The sequence below is a fragment of the Sphaerodactylus townsendi genome, linkage group LG01 (assembly GCF_021028975.2).
Source record: "Sphaerodactylus townsendi isolate TG3544 linkage group LG01, MPM_Stown_v2.3, whole genome shotgun sequence".
NCBI lineage: Eukaryota > Metazoa > Chordata > Lepidosauria > Squamata > Sphaerodactylidae > Sphaerodactylus > Sphaerodactylus townsendi.
The window spans coordinates 30,798,528-30,823,571 of NC_059425.1; the positions used below are offsets into that span (position 1 = coordinate 30,798,528).

The window sequence follows — 25,044 nt, forward strand, 5'->3', positions numbered from 1 at the left end:
TGGTTAAACTTAGTACATGATAGCAGCCACCCTGTGACCTTCTGTACTGACTGGAGTTTCCAAGTTGTCTTTAAGGACAGACCCCCACAGATTGAAGATAGCCCAGCCTTGAGATAATCATGGTATGGATCCACGTGGCCAGATAAGCTAAGTCAAGGTAGGGAGGTATTTTCCAGGATCAATGAAGCTGACAGATTTATTTATTTTTTTTGCTGCTTCTTCGGTAATAGTGGTGGGTTCCATACAAACCCTAGATTTTTTTTCTAAGTCATGAAGCATCAGCTGGATCACATCAATGGCAAAGAGTTCCTCAGGTCTTCCCAACTAGTATGACACATTGTGCAAGCCTATGAAATCTCCAGAATTCTTCATTAGTCTGGATTATTTTAAAAGAGGTGAGGGACTACTCTCCCTCTCCCAGTTTGGTTTTAAAATCCATTCTGGAGAACTCAAAAGCTAGCCATGTTATATTATTTTGGTTGGTTTTGATTACAATCTATTGTATGGATTTTGTTTTTGGATTTTTCTATGGACCAACATGGCTATCTAGTTCCCCCCCTCCCGCATTTTGACTCCATTTGAACTGTTTGTGGAGTCCATGTTTTATATCTGTCTGTTAACATCTGAAACTACATCATATAGGAATTGAGATACTCTCCAGGACCCTACCCTTCTATTAGGCAATGGATCATCTATCTATCTATCTATCTATCTATCTATCTATCTATCTATCTATCTATCTATCTATCTATCTATCTATCTATCTATCTATCTATCTATCTATCCATCCATCCATCCATCCATCCATCCATCCATCCATCCATCCATCCATCCATCCATCCATCCATCCATCCATCCATCCATCCATCCATCCATCCATCCATCCATCCATCCATCCATCCATCCATCCATCCATCCATCCATCCATCCATCCATCCATCCATCTCTCTCTATCTATCTATCTATCTATCTATCTCTCTCTCTATCCATCCATCCATCCATCCATCCATCCATCCATATCCATCCATCCATCCATCCATCCATCCATCTCCATCCATCCATATCCATCCATCCATCCATCCATCCATCCATCCATACATCCCTCCATCCATCCATCCATCATCATCCATAAAATCCATCCATCAAAGTAAATCCAAATCAAATCCAATCCATCCATCATCCATCCATCATCCATCTAAATCGTCCATCCATCGTCATCATCCGTCCGTCATCCGTCCGTCAAATCAATCCGTCCATCCATCCGTCAAATCCGTCCATCCGTCAATCCGTCCGTCCGTCCAAATCCGTCCGTCAATCCCATCCCGTCAATCCGTCGTCCGTTCATTCATTCATCCATCCAAATCCATCCATCCATCCAAATCCAAATCAAATCCAAATCCAATCCATCCAAATCCAAATCCACCATCCATCCATCCGTCAATCCAAATCCAATCCGTCCAAATCCCGTCCAAATCCATCCCGTCCATCCATTCGTTTCGTTTCGTTCATTCAGTTTGGTAAACCTAGCCCCCACCCCCCCAAAGGACTCAGGGCTATGTGTCTTGGCCTTGAACAAGATGATGATGAAGAAGAAGTGTTGGATTTATATCTTCCCTTTCTCTCCTGTAAGGAGACTCAAAGGGGTTTACTAACTCCTTTCCCTTCCCCCCTCACAACAAACACCCTGTGAGGTAGGTGGGGCTGGGAGAGCTCCGAAGAATTGTGACTAGCTCAAGGTCACCCAGCTGTCATGTGTTGGAGTGCACAAGCTAATCTAGTTCACCAGGTAAGCCTCCTCAGCTCAAGCGGCAGAACAGGGAATCACACCCAGTTCTCCAGATTAGAGTGCACCTGCGCTTAACCACTACATTATGCTGGATTGGGTTGATGTTACGAAGAGGTTATGTAATCACGGAGATAGAACCCCACTCTTTGACAGGATTCATCAGAACCATTTTCCCCTTTTAGTTTCATTTGAGACCAAAATGATACCAGGTATTCTAAATTTTCTAAATATTTAGATTTTTCTGTACCACCACAAGGGCTAGAAATTTGCTTGAGTTTGGCCTAGTGGGGCAAGTTATTGAAGGGCTTGGCCCTAGTTAGCTAGATCAACCATTAGACATTTTCTGGGCAATTTTACTGACATAGTGAAGGGATAAAGGAGATAACTGCTGGTCCTTGACCTTTCTGGAGGACTTTTCCATTTGATGAGAAATCTCAGAGTGCCATTATGGTTGAAATTTGCTACTCTGTTACATTGATTACATTTATTTCCCTATGCTCCTAAGTGCTGCCCAAACAACTTAGAGAATAATTGAAGGAAGGAGAAATACCCATTTTTGCTTTCCATCGGGAGGTAGATTGGCTGGCTAAATTTGACTAGAGTGGACAGTCATCTGCAAAGGATGAGTTGAAGGGCCTTGAATCCAATGTTGCTTTGTGAGATTTTAATTAAACGGAGAAATCAATAGACAAGCTAAGAGCCTTTCCACGGCTCAGCTCTTCATTGGTGCCCCTCGATAACAATAAGATAATGGACGAAGACGCAGAAACCAAAGAAACGCTGTCTGTGGAAAAGGGCTAAATCAAGAGGTCAAATCCATTTAAAAGCATGAACACCAACAGGAAAAGAATGTCTCAGGACTGGTCAAAAGAAATGTATTTCGTTGAAAGGATGGGGTGCAATTCCAAGGCTGAAGTTAAAGGTGATGGTAATGGATTTTATTATATGGGACAAATATGTCACATGTTGACCTGCCTACTTGTAGATAATGGACTGTGGTCCCTTGCCATAAACACAAAGGGATTTTTGTGCCTATTAGCATGATGCAACCCAGAGTTGAAGAATGAAAGAAAGATATTTTGTTGCAGTACACCAATATGAAGTCCAAATAGTTGAGGTGTACTTTATTCACTAATTCAAGGTTTGGGGATGACTTAAAAGGCCATTCTTTTTAAAGAAAGGGTTGGGGAATTGAAGGAGGAATCGAATATGCTCTAAGCAAATTAAAAATAAGATAAGACTTACAGAGTTTCCGCAGGGCCTGCAAGACGGACCTATTCCACCAGGCGTTTGGCCAGCCTGGTTAAAAATATATCTACCATGTCATCTGGCCTCCCGTGGGCACAATAGTGGGGAGGGGGGTAGCCAGACGCCATCCACATTTTTAAATGGGTTCTGTTTTATGTAACTGATATTTAAATTATGTTTTAAGGAATATTTTAACCTTGTTGTGAACCGCCCTGAGCCCTCAGGGGGAGGGTGGTATATAAAATAAATAAAATAATAAATAAATAAATAATATATCTGAGCTGTGCAAAGCGAACAGATGAAAATGAAATGCCTGACTTTAATCTGACTTTACCATATCTCAAAAGCATATTGCATAGCTGGAAAAAGTACAAAAGAGGGCAACCAAGATAATTAGGGTGGGTTGGAGCACCTTTCCCATGAATTCTGGGACTTTTCATCTCATAAAAGAGACAATTATGGGTGGACATAATAGATGTTAACAAAATTATGCTTGGGGAGGAGACAATTGACAAAGAGAACAGTAAACTCAGGACAGACAAAAGGAAGTCCTTCTTCGTACAGTGAGTGATTAAAATGTGGAATTCTGTTCCAGAGGATGTAATGATCCCCACAGGCAAAGAGAGCTTTAAAAGGGGATTATAGATTCATGAAGGATAAGTCTATGGGTGGCTAATAGCCATGGTGACTCTGACAGGAGGGAACACAAGGAGAAGACCTTGGCCTTCAGAGAAACTGATTGGCCAGTGTGTGGGTCAGGATAAATGAACCACTGGTCTGATTCTGCAGGGCTGTTCATAATGTTCTTCATTAACATTGTTGTGTCTTGAATCTGTTGCCAATAACTTTTGTTGGTTGTCTCAAACTTCTGAGGCTCCACCACTCCCAAATGGCTCTTATCTTTTGCTGCCTTCTGTCGCATTGTGGAGGGCAGGGGACACACCCACGTGGCCAAAGCGACAGCTCTGGGGTAAGAGGCCAGTAGGCCTGTCCCCTGCCCTCCACAAAGTGATGGAAGGCGGCAGAAGGTAAGAGCCATTTGGGAGGGCCACAGGAAAAATGCCAGCGTCCACCTGGTGCCATTTGCTCAGCACTGAATGGACTCCTGCGTTTTCAAAAATGCCATTTTTGGGGGGAGAGGGCACCATGGTATCCATTTGGCAGCGGCATCTGTGCGAAGGCTCCCCCCAAAAACGGTGTTTTACTGGGCCGAAATAGTTGATTTTGACCCGTGCGGAAACAGCCTGAGAAAAAGTGTCTGCTCTTTCTATGCCATCCATAATTTTATAGACCAGTGCTGTGCCCCCTCTTAGTCATTTTGAACATTTACGTTGCATTGCATTTACATTGCATTCTACCTCCCAGTGAGCTTACCTTTCCTCTGCCATAGACTTTCCTTTAAGCATTGTTTTTTGCCATTTCCAAAGCCATGACGGGGCTGAACAGAGAAGCTGCATGGTTTCCAAATGCTGACAAAATGTGACTTTTCCTGTGGATTCACTTTTCCCCATGAAGCAAAATAGATAAACAGGAAGCAAAATTCTGTATCTGGCTTTTGTTGTTCCTTCTGGTCTTCCCCAGCTCACTCAATAGCAGTTCTTCTTACTATTCTGGCCACCATTTCCAAACAATCAGAATTTTTTGTGTGTTTTTTTAAAAACCCCACTGCAGGTCTACTGCTGGAACAAGGGACCGGTCTATTGAGCTATCAGACACCAGGAAAAAAGGGGGGAAATCTCCCCAAATTGAGTTTGCAAGAAAGCAATAAGGCATGCAAGATTTAAACTTTTGCCCCTGCTGGATGGACTTGAGAAGAAAAGGACACTTTAAAAATGCATAAAATGTAGGCAAAGGGGGCTCTGCTAGCGTGATGCCTTTATTGTGTATATATGTATATAACAGAACACTCTGCGCCTCTCCTATTATCCGTGTGATTTAGTTTGGTCCTACTGGGCAGAGCTCTTGGTTTCAGTTTCTAGTTCTTGTATGTTAGCTAATGCAAATGGTTGTAAGAGATGCCTTCCTTGCAAATAGAAGCTGCTGTTTTGAAACAGCTTGTCTCTGCTGAATAGGCCAGAGAACCAGTGCCTGAGTGAGTAGTCCAGCCCAATATTTTGCATAAACAGAAAATCATGGGGGAAACGCCACTGCGAAGCAAACAGCCTTGGAGCAAGCAGTAAGTGCACAAAAGCCCTCTAACTCTAAAATGAAAAAAAGAGGCCCAGAGTCTTCAGCCTTTCCTAAGGGGAAAAAATGTCTAACCCCTTACACTTTTAATGGAGGTGTGTCAGGGTGGACACCGCCTAAAGTTGCCCTCAGCCAACCAAACAAGGAGGAAAGGGGGAATCATTTCCACCTTCCTCCAGCACTTCCTTTCACAAGTGAGTCATAGCCTTTTGCAGACTTCCCTTCCCTGGAAACAAGCAGCTGGGTCCTTGCTAGCCCCCTCTATAATTAATCACTTGCACACTGATAAATTCCTGAAGGTCATGCTAGGCCTCAGAGGCTGACCGCCTTCTTGCATGTTGACTGTTGGAGTGTCCCTTAATGCTATTTATGGTTCAGTGATAGGATCAGTGGGAATAAGCCCTGCGTACTCCTTGGAAGCACACTGTACTTCCCTGGGCCCTGACATGCTCATCTGTGCATTGCTTGGGCAACGGAGCCGCTGACTCTTTGGTGGGGAAACCTGGATTGTCAAGTAACTTTCTAGTGGGGTCTTTCGCCTCCATCTTTTCCCTTTGGCAAGGTCGGCCCAGGATCTACTGCACAGGATGAATCTGGATACAGAAGAGAGAGCAAAGAGAATATCACTCCGAAGCAGCTCAGGTTACTCTTTCCAAGCAGGATAAGAAAGGAGAAGTCCTATCGCTTCTCTGTTGAGAACGGTGGAGCTGGAGGAGTTGAGAAGTAGGCCAGAAGCTCTTCCCATCGGTGCTCAGGTTCAAGGTTTTTGCAAGGTCCGATTGATGTCACAGATTGGGGGGGAGGGGGAAGCTCTATTCTCCTCATGTGCACATCACCGGAGGGGGGCCAGGCTGATAGTGCTACAGCAATACTCACTCTTGTCTGTTTTGTGTCCTTCATATTTAAGTTTGCTGTGCTACTTGAGGCATTCATTGAAAGCTGGGTTTTATTGTTTTTATTGATAATGGTTTGTTAGCATGCGTCTTCAGGATCCAGGTTTGATTGAGAATGAAAGGTATAAAGGGGGGCAGAGATTGACTTGTCATTTAATGTATTTGCCCCAACTTTGATGTATTTGATGTATTTGCCCCATCATTTTATAAGTCACATTTCAATATAATATTTGACTGTTTCCAAGACCTTTAATAGTGGGACAGACAAGGTGAGAACTAGGGGAAAGAACGGGGGGGGGGGGGGGGTGCTTGCTTAAAATTCACAAAGCATAAAGGGAGAAAGTGCTGGGAGAAAATGAAATGCTCTTTTTAGTGCTTGAACACACACAAAGCTGCCTTATACCGAATCAGATCGCCGGTCCATCAAAGTCAGTATTGTCTACTCAGACTGGCAGGAACTCCAGAACCTCGGGAGAGGCTTGTCTCTCATCACCTACTGCCTGGTTATTCTTGATTTTAACTGAAGACGCTGAGAATTGAACAGAGGGCCTTTTGCAGGCAAAGTGGAGGCACTTCTACTGAGCCACAGCTCCTACAAACTTGCAGCCCTAGAATGTAACAAACTAAATTCCCTCCCCTTCTCTGGTTTCCAGGAGAGAGAAAGAAAACTGGGAAGGAACTAAAACAGGAAGAATTTTTATCATGTGCAACTGAACTGTTTTTTAAAATAATTTATTATTTTTCATTTTTTAAGAGCATCCAGATGTAATGCCCTTTCTGTTCTAGCTCTTTTGCGGGCAAGCAAATCGCTGAAGTAGCTCTCCAGGGTCCTGAAAAAAACTGTGTATGTGTTTTTAAGGCATTGTCTACCACACAAACCACTTTCCACAGAGAAGCCATTTAATTGAACTCTACAGAAGGGAATTCCTGAATATTAGTGTATAACAGCCAAGAGGCAGTGAAATGGGCACAAGTGTTGACTGAGGAGGCTGGCATGGTTGTGTACATGAGAGAGGATGTGGGAAAGGAGCCTTGGTGCTAAAGGTTTGTTGTTGTCTCGATCACTGTTTGTGGGTTTCTTTTTTGTGTGAATTCCTCAAATTATGCCCTTTTGCAGCAGCTGCAGATTCCTTCATAGCCTTGATCCCCATTGATCTGAGCCAATGCAATGCATGTGGTTTGCAACAACTGGACTTCTCTGCGTTGGACAGCATCTGAATAAGGGACCACGTCGCACCCAGGTGGCCCCAGCTTGGACCCTTTGGTTGCACCATGCAGCTCTCAACCCATCTTGTACCAAAGCGGATGGCGATCCAGTCTCTCCTCTTCTTAGTATTGCTGAATCACCACTCACTGCAGAGACCCCTGGCAGGCTACCGCAATGGCATAAGCAGTGACGATGGGCGCCAAGGGAGCACAGGGCTAATCCAGTGTGGAGAATACAGCAACCAAGTCTTGCCCAATGGGAGGTGCAAAATTGTAGCCACCCTGCCACAGCTGGATGAGCAAAGGTGCCCAGATATGTTCCGCTGCACGGATGAGGTCTCTTATTGGCTGCATGAAAATGAGGAGCGGAAGCAGCAGATACTGGAACTGCGGGAACTCATCGCTGAGCTCCAAGAAGAGCTGAGGAACCATCGACATCGTATCAAGGTTCTAGAGCTTCAGGTAAGCATGAATGCACAAGTTCCTCTGAAAAGTCCTCTCTAAGTAAATGAACTTCTGTTGCCCAGGTGCACACGCATCATGCCTATGAAACTTAAAACATGTGATCGGTGGGGGGAGGGGAAGCATGAGTTAGCGATGCTGCTGAAATTCACACTCCACAGTCTCAGTGTACCTGGAAATCTTTGGCTTGGATGGTGCATATGAGTCAGAAAAAAGTCTATCCCATCTCTTCCCTTCTACTTTCTGCTCCCTTCTCCCCCTCTCCTCTCCTCCCCTCCCCTCTCTTCTCTTCTCCTTCTCTCTCCCCTCTCCTATCTATTCTCCTTTCCACTCCTTCCCTCCCCCTTATCCCCTCTATTTTCCTCTCTCCCATGCCATCTATTCTATTCTCCCTTCCTCTCCTTCCTTCACCCCTCTATTTTCCTGTTCCCTCTCCCATTTCTTCTCCTCTTCCTTCCTCTCCTTCCCCCTCCCCTCTATTTTCCTTTCCCCTCTCCCATCTATTTTCCTCTCCCTTCTCTTCTTCTCCCCTCCCCTGTCCTTGTGCTCACAGGATGACATCGTCCCCAGAACATCTGTCATCCTAATGTTGGGCATCCTTTTGAGAACATTTACCACTGACTACTGTGTGCCTTAGTCACTGATAAAACAGGTGATGTGCCAAGAAGGAGGCAAGGATGTGGAAGGGAGAATTCTCTCCTTCTGGCTCCCAATTTTAATGGAAAGGGCCTTGACACTGGATGTTCCAAAAGGCAGATTAAGCCCTGTGCAGTTGCAACATGGGAATGAACTATGCGTGTATAAAGCATAAGACAAGCAGTTTAGATCAAGATGAGTGAGCAGAAATACAAAGTTTTTTTAATGAACAGTCAGCAGTGACACTTATAAATGGAAAGCCATTTCCAACTTGAGTACAAGGAACTTCACCCATCTCTACTTTACTGCCTAGAGCAGTAAAGGGGTCGCGACCCCTTTGGGGGCCGAACGATCCTTTCACAGGGGTCGCCTAAGACTCTCTGCATCAGTGTTCTCCATCTGTAAAATGGATGAATGTTAGGGTTGGGGTTCACCACTACATGAGGAACTGTATTAAAGGGTCGCGGCATTAGGAAGGTTGAGAACCACTGGCCTAGAGAATATAACAGCCTCCAGGAGGGTTCTCTCCAAACTAGATGAGAGGGTATCAATGCAGCAAATGAGGTTAATTGTTAGATAGTGTACAATGATGCTTGCTGGAATGGAACCACTAACTAAATGTACACTCTATACACTAAATAAATATACACTGACTACATTGACTAAATATACTCTAACTAAATATACACCTGTAGGATCTGACCTGGCAGGGAATCACCATGAAAATGTTGACTCAATGGATTTATCCAACTGCTCAGCTAATCAGTGTTGAAGGGCTTCTAACCCTTCTTCCAATGGAAGAGCTACTTCAGTTGGAGAAAACCTCTTTAGCCTGAAGGAATTCTTCCAGTTTTTCTGAGCAGAGCTGCAGTCAGAATGGTAAATTGCTTTGCTACGGATCATTAGGAAAGGGGCGGAAAACAAAACCACAGGGCCCTCATAGAGAACTACAAGGCAATGGCCATTGTTCACCAGAATTCAAAAAGAATATTGTAGTGCTGGAAAAGACATAGAAAGGAAAAGAGCAACTAAATTAGGATGAATAGCCTGCATGTAAAGGCTGAAAAGCCTGAGTCTTTTCTATTCAAAACCATGATCAAGGTTCCTAAAATTAAGAATGGGGCCTGTAAAGAGAACAGAGAACATCCTTCCTCTCCCACTCAGGGGCACCTAAGAAAACTGATGAGCAATAAGCTCAGAGTGATTTCTTTAAAAAAGCTAATTTTTCACTCAAGATATAATCTCTTTGTGGAATTTACTGCTACAAAATATAATGATGGCTACTATTTTTTAAGCTATCTTTAAAAGGGGATTAAACAAGTTGTTGGAGGACTGGTCCTTCAATAGCTGTCAACCTCAATTGCTAAATAGAACCTTCATGTTCAGAAGCAGCAGCAGGGACATCGGTAAGAGGGGGTTCACGGGTTCAAAAAAAACCCCATTCCATGTCCGAAGCAAATTGTCTCCAGGTGCCCCGCCCTGGAGTGGGGGGAGCCCTGGGGGTGGGGTGGGGGCGTGGATCTTGGCGAGGCAGGGTCACATCCCAGGGATTGGTGGGGGCGTGGCCCCACCTCCTGAGCCCCACCCCCTGAACCCACCCCTTAAAAAATCCATACCTACGTCACTGAGCAGCAGCATTCCAAATACAAGTGCAGAAAGGCAGCAACAGAAGAAGACTTTGGCCTCCATGCTGTGCTTGTCCACCTTCCAGGAACATTTTAGCTTCTGTGAAACAGGATGCTGGATTAGATGGCCTGCTTGCCGGATCCAGCAGAGCTGTACCTACATTCATAGCAACTGTAGCTCACAGCTTTTCTTTGTAGCTCTGTTTAAAAAGTAAAAGGGAGAAGAAAGAAATGAATTCTGATATGCTTTTTAATATATCACTGTCTGGAATGGCATAAGAAATCACCCACACACAGACATCCCATCCCACCCCAACAGAGAAACAAACAAGAGCAGGGATGGCTGATTTCAAGGTTATATGATGAATTGCAGAGCCCAGGAATAGCCAGCCCTCTGGGAAGAAATGGAGTTGGCCTGTTATTAAGCCCCATAAATCTTGGTCACTAAATGGAGCTCCAAATTTGTTTATGAAGGTGGCTCGACGGCACGATCCTTCACTTTGCATTCTTCATCTGCATAAAAGCAGTTGCTTAAATCAAAGTTTTTGCTCTCCAGGGAGTGGGCATAATAATAAAAAAAGCAAATGATGTCACAGTCTTCTGGGAATCTGCTTTTGTGCAATCCTAATTGACATGAAATGCAGAGGGAACAGAATACCTGCTATGCATGCAGAGAGTCCCCAGTTCCACCATAGTCATCTCCACTTAAAACGGATCTCAGGTAGGATGAGGTGTGCATGAATGGTCTCCTGCCCGAAGAGCCCCTGCCAGTCAGACAAGAGAGTTTTGAAGCGGGGCAGACCAATGCTCGATAAAAGGCAGCGTCATGTGAATAGGACCTTAGTGCTCCTACATGTGGCACAGGTGGCCCTACCCTGAAAGATTATATGAGGAGTCTTTAATGGTGGTAGATCAGACTATGGCACAATACAGTGGAAAGTTTTAAAGTTATGTATCCTTTCTCTCAGATCAAAGAATAGGGAGATGGTTTAGACTCAGAGGATGGCATTTAATAATTCGTTTTGTACAATCTTCCTTCACTAGTTTTTAGCCTAGTTTTCTCATGTGTTTTCCCCCCTTTTAAAACCAGTGGCTGTAATTCCACCTTCTTTTAACAAGATGGGTGATTTATTGGGGGTCTGTCTGCTCCACCAGCACCTAAACTGGGCATAATACTGGCCAGCATAATGATTCCAGAGGGATAGCTGTGTTGAGTCTACTGCTGTGTTAGTCTATGCCCCCTTTCCCTTCCGCTTCCCCTTTTTCCTTCCCCTTTTCCTTTCCCTTCCCCTTGTTATGATATATGGATGAATCTTGGTATGGGGGGATTGGGGCATAGTCAATATTTTGACCCCTTGGGCTGGTATTAATGACACAGAGAAGTTGACTAGACTCTATTGCTACTGATTTTATTGTTTCATTGTAATGGATTGTTGTAGCCACCCTGAGCCTATATGGGGAAGGATGGTCTATAAATCAAAACAAACAGAAGTGTGGCAGCACCTTAAAGACTGACAATATTTATTGCAGTGTAAACTTTCCTGAGTCCAACTTGAATTGTAACTCAGTTATCAAGGTGTCTGCAAAAAGATTATACACTCTCCCTGCATCTGAAGAAGTGAGGTGTGACTTATGAACGCTTCTGCTGGAATGAATTTTTAACATTTCCTTACAGTCCGCCTCTCTCACTAAGACTCAGAATGGATTACATAATGTAAAACTGCAACCAAATAGCACAAGGCAGTCAATAAACAATGCAATTGGGCTAAGAGTACAAAAATTAGAAACAGTGCAAAAAAGTTTCAGACATATGTAATAATTTTTTCAGAGTACATTACTTTGCTGGCCATAAACTGGTCTTAGTTTGATTGGTGCCTAGATGCAAAGCTGCCTGGAATCCTCCTGACCTGTACCTTAGCTCGATCTCCAAGCTCCAACTAGATTACTGGTTAGTTGTGAACTCTATGGAACATGGTTGCTTATCAGTAGTATCTAATAAGGACACTTAGTTTTCAATGGTAAAGTTTTGGTTTCCTGATAAGGCAGCCAGTTGGAGTACTTTTCAAGTCGGTTTTGAAAAGGAACATTCTTTTTAAGCTCTTGTGCAGTCTTCTGCACAGAAGAAACAAAGGTTTTTCAGGAAGCTGGACGTGGTATGATAGCAAAATCTCGAAGAAGTGCAGCCCGCCCACCCCCTGCTTTAACACCAGATCTCCTTTCTCCTCCAAAGTATGAAGAGAAGGCCAGTCAGAACTCCACGGTGGAGCAGCGAGTCCAGGATCTGGAGCAGCAATCCCAAGAGGCCATTACCATGCAGCACAAGCAAGCCACATTGCTATACAACGTCCAGGCCCAGGTGCACAACATCTCTCTGCTGATGGAATGGGTGCGGCACAACCCCGGCTGCCTGGTCCCTGCACAGATGCGGCTGCAGCAGGAGCTGCACCGTCCAGGTGAGATTTCTGACCCCGGTCTCTCTCATAGGGAGGGGCCACAGCACACTGGTAGAGCAGCACTCAGCATGCTGATGCTCCCAGGCGCAATAACCCATTGAAGGCTTTCCTCTAAGGGGCAGGAAAGAGCTCACCCTGCCAAGACCCTTGAGATTACTGCCAACCACAGCAGACAATGCTGTGCTAAATAGACAAGTGATATGGTTTAGTAAGCCCTGACCTGGATAGCCCAGGCTAGTCAGACCCCAGAAGTTGAACAGGGTTGGCCCTGGTCAGTATTTGGATGGGAGACCATCAAGAAAGTCCAGGGTTGCTACACGCAGGCAGGCAATGGGAAACCACCTCTAGTGGTGATGGCCACTAACCTGGATAGCTTTAAAAAGGGCTTGGACAGATTTATGGAGGAGAAGTTGATGCATGGCTACCAATCTTGATCCTCCTTGATCTCAGATTGCAAATGCCTTAGCAGACCAGGTGCTCAGGAGCAGCAGCAGCAGAGGGCCGTTGCTTTCACATCCTGCACGTGATCTCCCAAAGGCACCTGGTGGGCCACTGCGAGTAGCAGAGTGCTGGACTAGATGGACTCTGGTCTGATCCAGCAGGCTAGTTCTTAAATGTTCCTTGCCATTTAAAAAGCCCACAGGGCTGCCATAATTTGATTGTGACTCGATGGCAGGGGGGTGGGGAAATTCATAGAAACTGTATTGTCGAAGGCTTTCACAGCCGGAATCACTGGGGTGCTGTGTGGTTTCCATAAACCACACAGCACCCCATTCATAGAAACTGTTTCCTCCCTCCCCCACTTTGGATTTTTATTGATCCTATCCAAAAGATTCCAGGTCAGGCATCTGCTACCTTTTAAAATTGAAAGTTCCAAACTGTGTCATAACTCGGAGCCAGCGTTCTGCAACGAGCTGGTCCAATGATAGCCCACGTGCATGACTTGAAACTGTACATCTTAACACTACTGATAAGTGATGTGTTGACTATTACTTTCCTTTGTTTATTTACATTCTTTATAGTCCACCTTTCTCTTTGGGACTCAAGGTGGATTACACAGTCAGTCAGTACAATGGGACATCCAGTAAACAATGCAGTAGGATTTAGATGTAGTTGTTCTACATCCTCCCTTCACTGTACAAGGCTTCCAGTTCAATTACGGCATTTCCCCCCTCCCCATTATCTTATAGCTCAGGGTTCTCCTCTTTATTCTCCCCTTGAGACAACACTACTCCCAGCCCCAGGGCAGGAAGCATCAGTCTGCAATATGAAAGGCTGAGAGGGATCCGGGATCCTCAACACTGGATCTCTGGTCAGGGCTTCTTGTAGTACTTGAAAATCCTGCTCAGACTCTGGGGACCACTGAAGGCTATCGGGCTACCACTTCTAGGTCATTTCTGTCCAGGGGGTGGTTAAGGTCAGAAAATCAGGAGAAAAATTGGCAGTAGCAACTCACCAACCTGAGAAACCACAGCAGGGCCCTTTTCAACACAGGGTAACGCCATTGCCATAATACTCCACCTTGACCTCTGTGAACCAAATGTAACCCCATTCTACCTTGAACCCCAAGTATTTCACCTGTCTACTCCCAATATGGAATTTGAAGGGTGTGTGATCCGGAGTGTGGGGTGTGGGCATGGAAGGGCTCAGGATGCAGTGTGGCCCCTGCACCAGCGTAGATGCTCCTCAATGCAGCGTAAGTGGCACCCATGCCAGTGCAGGGGCACTTTCAGCCTGGGAATGCCCCCTTATGCTGGGGTAGCACAGATCCTTGGGCTGCATACAGGACTTCCAATGCGGTCAGTGATTTCTCTCTCTTTTCTAATTTGCCACACCTCTACAAACCTCTTTGGAGGTGGCAGGGCTGCACCGTGCCCAGGCGCTCCCCCCTCCCCTGCTCAGGAACGGGCTGCCAGAGGTCAACCCATTCTCCTGCAATTGCAATTGCAATAGGACTAGGGCTGGGCGATACAAATGCTTTCCCCAGGATTGGCCAGGAATGTCTTCCCCAGATAAGACCATCCTTGCCCACAGGGACCAGCCCATGGCCTCGTAGCCAGCCCTATGCAGTGGATCTAATTAGGTTTCCCATGCTCTGCTTCCCACGACTCTGCTCTCCAGTATCCAGGTGCCCCAGTGTGCATGGCTTTCATTTGGATCCCTGGCTCTTGTTTGTCTCTCTGATTTCTCTTTCAGTAAAGCACATCTTAGAAGCCCTCTAGTCCCATAACAATCGTTGCCTGCTATTCCCTTCAAATACTGGTTCTTCCAGCAGCCCACCTACCCCCCAGGTGCTTCCATATGTGCAGCTTACTGAATCATACCCCACCCCCACACCGAGCCACAACTCCCACAGGTAATCTCCTTCAGACCAAGCTAGGCACCTCCTCCTCCTCCTCCTCCTCCTGAGTCCAACCAGTCCAAATTAAGTCAGAATGACACACTAAGAATTTCGTGTCCAGAAAAGCAGGATTACAAATCTGTTAGAAATGATACCTATTAAGCAAAGGTGCTTAAATGTGCGTCAGTCTTCATCCAGCAAGGATCTCTGCAGGGGGCGGAAAACCCTCGTCCCTGACTGCTGGGAATCCTGCTGAGCTCTCCCTCCTGCCTCCACCCTTGTCAAACTTCAAATGTCTCCTTCTCATGGAGCTCCGGGCTTTAGGGTTATTAGGCCCCTGCCCCGAAGTCTCCACGGGAAGGAGCAAAATCTCAGGGTTAGAGGTCAGAACCAGAGGGGTGGGCAAGGGATTGGCTGCTTGGCTTAACAGGAGCTTTTGCAGCTAGCTGCCTCTCATTAGATCTCAGGCGCTTAACAAAGTCAGCCCTGATTAATCCTTGAGACCACCAAGGGTGTCCAGCGTTGTCGCGCAGAGGCAGGCAAGGACAACCCCACTCTGTTTGTCTCTTGCCTGGAAAACCCAATGAGAATATTGTTAAGTCGGCTCCAACCTGACCCCACTTTCCACCCCCATCCCCACCATATCCATCAGCTTTCACCCCAAAGCCAGCTCAACCAGGTTCCATTCAGCCCTGCCCTGTCTCACTGGGCTCCATCCAGACAGCATCCTGTCGAGTCTCCCAGACTTTGGGCGTTTCCCCATTTGCCACGACCCCCCTATGCCATGCGCTGCTCTCAGCGTGCATCATTTCTGGTGCGTGCCCGGGCTTCCCCACGACCCCGTGCTCTGCGCAGGGTCATCAAAAGGCGTCATTTGGAAGAGCGCCAGGAATGACGTGCACTGAGGGGGCGCGGCGGCGGCGGGGCGGCTGCATTGTCGCCGCCCCTGTAGTGGGGAGTGCCGGGCGACCCCGCACTGCTTGCCTACAGTAGCGCGCAGCTACTGGTAAGTGGGAAAAACGCCATGTGTTTCCTGAGTTTCGGAATCAGAGCAACTCCACATCTAGCAACTCCACCCATCTGTGCACCACAAAAAAATACCCTGCTTACTCTTCAGTGATCCACACAGTATAACCTATACAGTGGGATGAGTGGGCTGGAGATCCAACCAGCGTTCCCATTCAAGCCCACCTAATCCCCCTCCTCAGTTTACTTGCTGTTGCACAGCAGCCTGTTTGGTGGACAAAGGGGATTTCTCTTTTCTCCCTTTCTACCGTGGAAAAGCTGGCTGGAGACACCTTGTGGTCTGTGCTAATGCAACCAAAACAAAGATGGGGTGGTGGATTTATCCCTCTAACCTATCAATACGATGCATAACTGGAGATGCAAAAACCTAGCAAAATACTAGGGACATTGCGGGGGGGGGGGGATATTTTCTACATAGCGTCAACATTTCCAGAAGGTTCACATCTTTATATATGACATAAACTTTCTGCAGTTTCAGACCCAAACATTCATGAGGTTCACAGTCTAAAACTTCTAGAGCTTCAAAGTATGAAGACTAATGATTAAATAAAATCAAAAGTCACCTTTATTAAGAGCAACCAAAATGACACTACAAAGCGTGCACTAGGACTCTTCATCAGTCTGAGTGTTCTAAAAAAAGATGATCAGCAAGAGAGAGGAAAGGTTCCTGCTGCCGAGTAAAGGCCTCTTGTTTGCATCCTGTGTAGAAGAGTAGGCAGGTTTGAATAGTCATTTCTCTGAACACAGCACTTTACAGCACTTTGCCAGGAAAGGCGTGAGGTAAAAATATAACAAAATGACATAATAACATCATCAAAACTGCTGGGACTCTGCCTCAAGGAGCTTCCAGGAGACACCTCCAAAGCAAAACAACAGATGAGGGAAGGGAAGGGAAGGCAATGGTGCATATTTAGGCTGTGTCACAACTGGAGATGGGGACTATGACAAGCCTCCTCCAGTGGTACCACACCCTGCTATGGGGTGCTGCCAAAGGGAGGGCCGAGGGAAAAAAATTTATTCTTGGGGTTTTTGCCCACTCTTAATTATTAATGGCACACAAAAGAGGCTTTTCTTTTAGAAACAACAAAACAAGAATTTATTTACAGAAAGGAGTTAAATCTGTTCTTTTGTTTTAAAGTTTACTGTAAAACTTAGGCTATGCACATTAAGTTGTACTTTGAACCGTCCCTACCCTCTTTAGAGAGACTTTTGGATTATCATTTCCCCTCAGGAAATTAAGTTTCCCCTAGGTTATACACAGGTTTCACATACAGGCAGTCTCCCCTCTGGAGTGTCTGTCACACACTGGGCAGTACAGAGAAAGCCTCAGGATTTTCTGCCTAAAATAACAGAAATGCCCTCCTTCCTCTAAATTGCCACATCCTCAGGAGCTTCACTGCATCCATATCTGGGCAGCTCTCTCTCTCTGTCTCTCTCTGTCTCTCTCTCTCTCGGTAGACCTTTGTGTGTTTTGCTAGTGTGACTGGTCTGGTAAATTTTCAAGCCTCCTAGCCTTTTGAGAATGAACTGTAACAGTTCCCTCTTCAATGGTCACCTTCCAAACTTCAACGGTCACCTTCCAAACTGCTCCCTCCCTGTCTGCAACCTTCCTCTTGGCTATACAGCCACAACAATTTCCAGTCAGCTCTCTCCCAACCCTTTATGGGTCTGAAGTTTCTAAAGCTTTTTGGAGTCCAAGTCCCTTAATCCATTACAACGGACCAAGGAGGGAAAGTTAAATACTTCATGGATAAGGTAGCCTCTCAGGAGGGATTTGACGAGGAAGAGAAGGACAGAGGAGGTTAGCATGGGAGAGGGTCCTGGTCAGTGGTGGGATTCAAATAATTTAAAAACTGGTTGTTTACAAGCACCATTTTAACAACCGGTTCTGCCGAAGTGGTGCGAACTGGCTGAATCCCACCACTGGTCCTGGTCTTGTGAATGAGTGCCTATTTCCACTTTGCGGACGATTCCCACCTTTTGATGCACTGAAAAGCTTCGCATTCATTCCATCCCTGGTCTTCTCCAGCAAAAGATTCCCATGGGACCCTCTTCCCAGATGCACAGAGCCCTTGACACCGATTCACAAAACAGGATAAGCTCCTCAAGACTTTCACCCACTAACCCAAATCCAGCCTAAATCTCTGACAGAGGCAGAAAGGAAAACACATCCCTTTGGCCGCCAATCCCTTTAAGCCAGCTGGTTCTTGGCCTCTCCAGGCTGCCTTTCGAAGAGCCTTCCCCCTGGCTTTCTCTGCTTGAGCCCCTAGAGGATTGCTGCCAGGCAAGACTAGTCTGAATGGAGCGATGCTCTGATTCGAGGTAGGGCAGCTTCACATGCGCCGCGTGGGTTTTGTTAGTTAAGGGAAGAGCAAACGACCCCCGAATCTCTGCCTCTGGCCTGGTTTCATGGGGCTGGTTTCTTCCTCAGATGTGAGGCATGCCAAGAACTGCCCCATTGACTGTGCCTCCATATACTACAATGGAGTCCGCCGCTCCGGTGTCTACAGCATTATGCCGTCCGTGGAGGGGCTGCCAATCGAAGTACTGTGTGAGATGGATGTGGAAGGTACGGTCAGAGGCCCTGGGACTTCCTGAGTGAGAATCCTGACAGGTGCTTTCCTGGGAGGTTGGTCAAACATTTATGCTCAGAGGGACTCCACGTAGCTTTGGAGTGGTTTGCAAATGCTTGGAGCCCCCAGTCTGGGACCTGGGTGTGAATGAGGGAAGAGCTGTATCTCTTGCTCTCCCCTTTTTACCTGAAAACCTATCTTGGGTTAGGTCATTCCCATGAGCAGCAGCTGAAGGTTTGGATGGATTAGAAGGAAAGAGAGAATACTCACAATACTAGAACCAGGGGGCATACATTGAAAATTCTGGGGGGAAGAATTAGGACGAATAAAAGGAAACACTTCTTCACGCAACGTGTGATTGGTGTTTGGAATATTCTGCCATAGGAGGTGGTGATGGCCACTAACCTGGATAGCTTTAAAAGGGGCTTGGATAGATTTATGAAGGAGAAGTGGATTTATGGCTACCAATCTTGATCCTCCTTGCAAATGCCTTAGCAGACCAGGTGCTCAGGAGCAGCAGCAGCAGCAGAAGGCCATTGCTTTCACATCCTGCATGTGAGCTTCCAAAGGCACCTGGTGGGCCACTGCGAGTAGCAGAGTGCTGGACTAGATGAACTCTGGTCTGATCCAGCTGGCTTGTTCTTATGTTCTTATGAGAAATGCACAAAGCCATCACATGAGAAAATGGATCCAGTCAAAGGTGGGGGAGGGCAGAGAATGAGAAATGCGGCCGGTTTTTGAGCAGTGTCTGTCCTGGCCAGACAGCTAGTCCTTCTCTGGTTCCAAAATTTTCCATGGCTTTCCTTTAATACCTTGATCCAAACGTATCAAATTTAAATCCCAGACTTTCTCCAAAGAGGCCAGGATGAAATCTGGCCCAGTTTTAGTCCTGTGGGATGGGCTGAGAGATGAAAAGAGCCCATTATTTAGCGGTGGGGGCCATATGTCTTGCATTCAAGTGGACTCAATCCATGGCATCCCTGCTGAACTGGATCTCTATAGCAGCTCCTGGCAAAGAAGACAAGTCTAGATCAGGCAAAGACTGGACTCGGTTAAAAGGGCCAAGAAAGTCACTGGCCTAAGGCCACCAGTTGCCAACTCTGGGTTGTGAAATAACTGGAGATTGTAGGGGTGAAGTCTGGAGACAGTGGAGTTTTGGTAGGGGAGGGACTTTAGTGCGGTATAATGCCATAGAGTCCATTCATCAAAGTTGCCCTTTCTCCAGGGAAACGAATCTATGTAATCTGTAGATAATGTCTAATTCAGGGAGATCTCCAGGCCCCACCTGGAGGTTGGCAACCCTATGACCCAGTGAGGATTTTAGCCCAGATCTCCCTGGTGCTGGTCTTATATTTGAACTCTGAGCCAATGTGGTATAGTCATTATAGTTGGACTAGTATCTGGCAGACCGAGGTTTGAATCCCCACTTGTGTTTCAGCCTAACCTTCCTCACAAGGTTGTTGTGTGAATAAAACAGAGGTGAGAAGAATGATCTAAGCCAGTTTGGCTCCCTGTTGGGGGAAAAGCAGGGTGTACATGAATTAAAATAAATAAATCACTACACTCATATCGGCTCTGGGGTTCTGTGATGTTCCTGTCCCGTGTGCTTGGGGTGGTAGCAAGTTAGAAATTCCACAAACTGACTAAATTCTTGGCAGGTGGAGGTTGGACAGTCATCCAGCGACGGCAGGACGGCACAGTCAACTTTAACCGGACATGGAATGAGTATAAGGATGGGTTTGGCGATTTAAACGGTGAATTCTGGATGGGCAATGAAAACATTCACAAGATCACCAACCAAGGGGACTACTCCCTCCGCATCGACCTGGAAGACTGGAATAACAAGCACAAGCATGCCTTCTACCAGCTCTTCAGGTATGGAAGGACAAGGCTGGATCACCTGCGTGGGGCACCTGTGGGAGACCAACCATTACAGTACCTTTCTGGTCTCCAGAAAAGTCTTTCCACAAAGTTAACTAAGGCAGTAGCGCCACCTGCTGTGAGCTACGGAAATCAAATATCCATTTATTTGACATGGGGACTTATATTCCAGACACTGGAGATGCGTCTGCATGTTCAAAATGTTTATTTACTGTATTTATAGTTCACTTTTCTCAATGAGACTCAAGGTGGGTTATAAAATTTAAAACAATGCAGTAGGAATGTATAAGTGAGCCTGATTTCAGCCAGGAATAGGGCGAGGTATAGATGTAATACAATAAAATAAGTATATGACATTGGCGGGGGTAAACTGCCATCAAGGTGTAGCTGACTTAGGTGACTCCATAGAGTTTTCAAGGCAGGTGATGTTCAGAGTTGATCTGAAGGCCATTGCCTTCCTCTTTGTAGTGACCCTGGACTTTCTTGGCTGTCTCTCATTCAAATACTAGCCAGGGCAGTCAAGATTTGGCAACAGCCTGGACCATCCAGGTCACATGTTACACCAGAAATATGAAAACTGGATTTCAAATAATTATAAAACAATGCAATAAATGCAATAAATGCAATAAATGCATACAGATAATGCATACAATAAACAGTGCCCTCTAGATCCAGCCACAACAGAGAATGGAATATCCTCAGTTTGCATGAGCACCACTCAAAATAAGACAGGGCCTTATATTAATTTTTGCTGCAAAAGATGCATTAGGCCTTATTTTCAGGAGATGTCTTACTTTTTTGTGCCCCAGGGGTGCCCAGGGGGTGGGGGGGTTTCAGGGGCGTTCTGGGAGCATGGTGGGGGCGTTCCGGGGGCAGGTAGGGGCATTCTGGGGTGGGAGGAGGAAGGAGGGGCGTGGCAGGTCAGGGGCGCAGGGCAGGGGCTGTGCCAGGGAATCTGTAACTAGGGCTTGTTTTTGGAGTAGGACTTATATTTCAAGCATCCTCCAAAAATACCAAAAAATCATGCTAGGGCTTATTTTCGGGATAGGTCTTATTTTCGGGGAAACACGGTTGGAACAGGGTGCTGCTCTTACAGTCTCCTGGCACAAGACTTTCCTCCTGTTATTATGACATCATTCAAAGGATAAGATCAGGAGTTCTAGTCATGCATATGATTGTTTTTGGGACGTTTGCTTCACTGGGAATGGTTTTAAAGGTGATCCGAATGCAAAGTACCTGTCCTAACTCAACACAGAATTTTGACACTTGCTGAGCCTGGGGAACAAAAATACAATCTCCCACTCCCCTCTTTCCACCTCATTTCCAAAGCTGCTTTGTCTTGGGAATGCTTGAGAATCCCATCCGAAGACCCATTCCTGACATGCTCCGTATTGTTTCACAGCATTGAGGACGAAGCCAACTATTACCGCTTGCATGTCGAAAGCTTCAGCGGGACAGTGGAGGATTCCTTTGCCTGGTACCATAACAAAAGGAGTTTCAGCACACCCGATTCCGGGAACATCTGTGCTGCCATTTCACACGGTGGCTGGTGGTATCACCAGTGCTTCTTCTCCAACCTCAATGGAGTTTATTACAAGGTAAGGTCCAGCGGTTGACCCTGACCCACAAAACTTGTACAGCGTTCTCTCAAAATGAAGCTGAGCAACATGTATCTATTACAGTTTTATCTCCACCAGAGGTGTAGCTCCAAGGGGACAGGGGGGCACGACGCACTGGGGGCGGAGGATGCACCAGTGCACCAGGTGCCTTTCCCCCTGCTACGCCTTTGATCATCACCCTTCCTCTAGGACAGTGATGGCGAACCTTTTTGAGACCGAGTGCCCAAATTGCAACCCAAAACCCACTTATTTATCACAAAGTGCCAACACTGCAATTTAACCTGAATACTGAGGTTTTAGTTTAGAAAAAACAGTTGACTCCGAGGTGTGCGTTACTCAGGAGTAAGTTTGGTAGTAGTCGTTGGCTTTGCTTTGAAGCAACCATGCAACTCCCCAGGCATAGTCCAACACCTAAACCCAGTGATGCCCAACATGGTGCCAATGGGTGCCATTGTGGTCACTGATGTGTTTTTAGATGCCCACTTGCTTCTTCCCTCAAGTGTCTCCTTTTCTCGGTTTGTTGGTCACAAGTTATGTAGGGCAGAAATCTAGGCCGGCACTTGTTGGCGACCTTGCGGTTCTTGGGATCTGTAGGAAGAAGTGTTACCTAAGAATGAGATCCAGCCTACGTAGGTAGCAGAAGGAGGATCATGTTGAGCTAAAAGGCTGGACTGAACCACTTTGAGATTATTTGTAATTTACTCCTTGTTTTCTCCTCTCAACCCCAACTCCCTTCACAGGGTGGCAGATACTCCTTGAAAAATCGCAGGATCCTGGGACCTGATGGGGTGGTTTGGTACACGTGGAAAGACACAGATTATTATTCTCTCCGTAAGGTTACTATGATGATCCGGCCTCGCACGTTCCGTCCACATCTCTCCCCATGAAGAAATCAGGATTTTAAAAAATGTGTATGTTTCACCTGAGCTGGATTAAAAGCTCCAGCCACAGCCAATGACTGCGTTCTGATCTGTCAGATCTCTGAGATATGGCATCTCTTGCCAGCCCAGCCATGTGAACCAAGTGGAGATCAGTGGACAGACCATGGCCCATAAAAGTTCTCACAGATGTTATCTTCTCTCCAATGTCACTTGGAGGAAGAGATGCATGAGTGACTGGAACTCTCTGAGAAACTGGAATTTTGATGGATGTGAATGGTCCATCTGAGACCCTGAGAAAATTATGGTTTCTTGGAAAACGTTTCTTCCGGTTCTGTCTGGTATGGCCTGCTGGTTGGAAAACAAGAAGCTGCAAAAATATATATATATTGCTGCCCTCTGCTGGAAGAAGGCTGAAATTGACTGTAATGCTGGATTCAGAAATCGTGTTTTTAGATTAGCAAATGTGTGTATGCAGTAATGCTTGTTTGTCTAGCTCTGAGGATTTGCCAGCACCATCAGCTGGCAGGCAAGAGGAACTGTTGTATCAGTGGAAAAGAGATACCACTTATTGCTGTGGGCAGTTCCCCCCCCCCCCGGGTTTTGATTGCCCCCTTGCTATACAGACCTGGTTAGTATTTTGACGGGTAATCATTTGGAAATACAAGGTGCTGAAGGACAGATCTGCTTCTGCCTAGGAGGAATGAAGAAAAGAACTATAAGACCCTGGACTTATTCCAGATGTGTTGAAAGGAACAGCAGCTGCTGTTTTTGGAATCATCAGAGCAGCAAGCTGTCCGTGACAGGAACATCTTCAGAGCAAAAAGTTGTTGGTATAGTTGGATTCCGACCTGTAGGTTCTGTTCCTCCATCTCTTTGGCTGCAATTGGTGCTACTATTTCTGCAACTGTAAAACTCTTTCAATGTCTCCCATAAATGTTGTACATGGGGAAACAACTTCAGAAAATCAGGGCCACAGAAAAGGGAGTGTAGAAGGCAGAATTTAGGCATCATGATCACCCAGAAAGCCTATAATCTGGCTAAATCATATAATCTGTTTTCATCTGATGTGGGGCTAGGACCCCCCCAGTACCTTTTGGCAGTCTTGCAGTAAGTTCAAACATCGTAAAGAGGCTAAAATGGCTCAGATTCACTTGCGCTGGGCACGACTCACCAGTCCATTCACACGGATTTGAAAGACTAATGTGAAATGTTTGTTCACATTTTTTTCTCTAGCCTAATAAAATTGATTGGGTGCTTTTATTTTGATTCTTTTATTTTATTTGAGTTTTTTGCTATCCTCCCCCACACCAAGGTCAGGCTCATGGAAGTTGGGAAGCATATAAACATGTCATCGAAATTGATCACAAACAAAATACATTAATAATTGAACCCCAGAGTAGTTAAAGCTATCAAAGGATACTTAAAAGATGGCCTCTAAATTTCTCTTTTGGGTGAGCAAGAACCCACAAGGGACATAGCAGACTGCAGGAGAGGATACAATGCCAGATCTAAGCAGAGGGTAACTACTTTGTAAGTTATAACCTCCAGATTTGGTTTGCCAGTTTTATTCCTCTCAAGCTGCGCTTGTCAAAAATAGCTAAACTGGTGATATTTTCCCCCAAACCCAGGTTGAAGACATTTCCTGCCTATGGAGCGAACAAAAAGCAGGCAGGAAACACTTTATTTCTACAGCCCAAATCTCTTATTTTCATTTTCACCGCTCGTGTTTACCATTTTGTGGGCTACAGCAGATTCTCTGTGAAGATTCCCCACAGAGGTTTCCTCTGCTTTGCAGCTTATCTGTGCACGATTTTGCTGCAAAAAGTAGATGAATAAAGTTTGTGTTGCCTAGCAATCCTGCACGTGTGTGGTTTTTCTTTTTTTTCAGGGGGATGTCTGCAAAGCCAAGGCAACACAAATATTGCAGCTTCTCTAATCATGCTGCCATAGCTTTGCAGACGTCCCCCTCAAAACAAAAAAATAAAAGGGAAACAGACACATATGCAGGATCGCCAGGCAACACAAATTTTATTTACCTACTATTTACAATAAAATAGCATGCAGATGAGCTATAAGCAGAGAAAACCTCATGGGGAATCTTCACAGAGAATCTGCTGCAGAACACAAAATGGCGTCCGTAATTGTGAAACTGACAAGAGCTCCGTGCAGCAGGCAAGAAAAAAAGATCAGTTTTGTTTGGCAACACTTGTGTTCTCCCGTGCTATGG

General features: G+C 45.8%; 1 protein-coding gene across 3 annotated transcripts; it reads left to right on the forward strand.

Annotated features, from left to right (window-relative positions):
• The first annotated feature begins 5,700 nt into the window (after window positions 1-5,700).
• LOC125438643 (angiopoietin-related protein 7-like) lies at window positions 5,701-24,077 on the forward strand. Of its 3 annotated transcripts, none has more exons than XM_048507113.1 (7): window positions 5,701-5,994; window positions 7,232-7,782; window positions 12,274-12,496; window positions 18,295-18,432; window positions 20,095-20,311; window positions 21,720-21,915; window positions 22,677-24,077. In XM_048507113.1, exons 2-7 carry the CDS (start codon window positions 7,387-7,389, stop codon window positions 22,821-22,823), a joined length of 1,317 nt encoding a protein of 438 aa, XP_048363070.1. In that variant the 5' UTR covers window positions 5,701-5,994; window positions 7,232-7,386; the 3' UTR covers window positions 22,824-24,077. The 3 variants fall into 3 exon arrangements, with proteins under 3 accessions (XP_048363070.1, XP_048363077.1, XP_048363076.1); XM_048507119.1 differs by lacking the exon at window positions 5,701-5,994 and adding an exon at window positions 6,092-6,110; XM_048507120.1 differs by lacking the exon at window positions 18,295-18,432.
• Window positions 24,078-25,044: the final 967 nt, after the last annotated feature.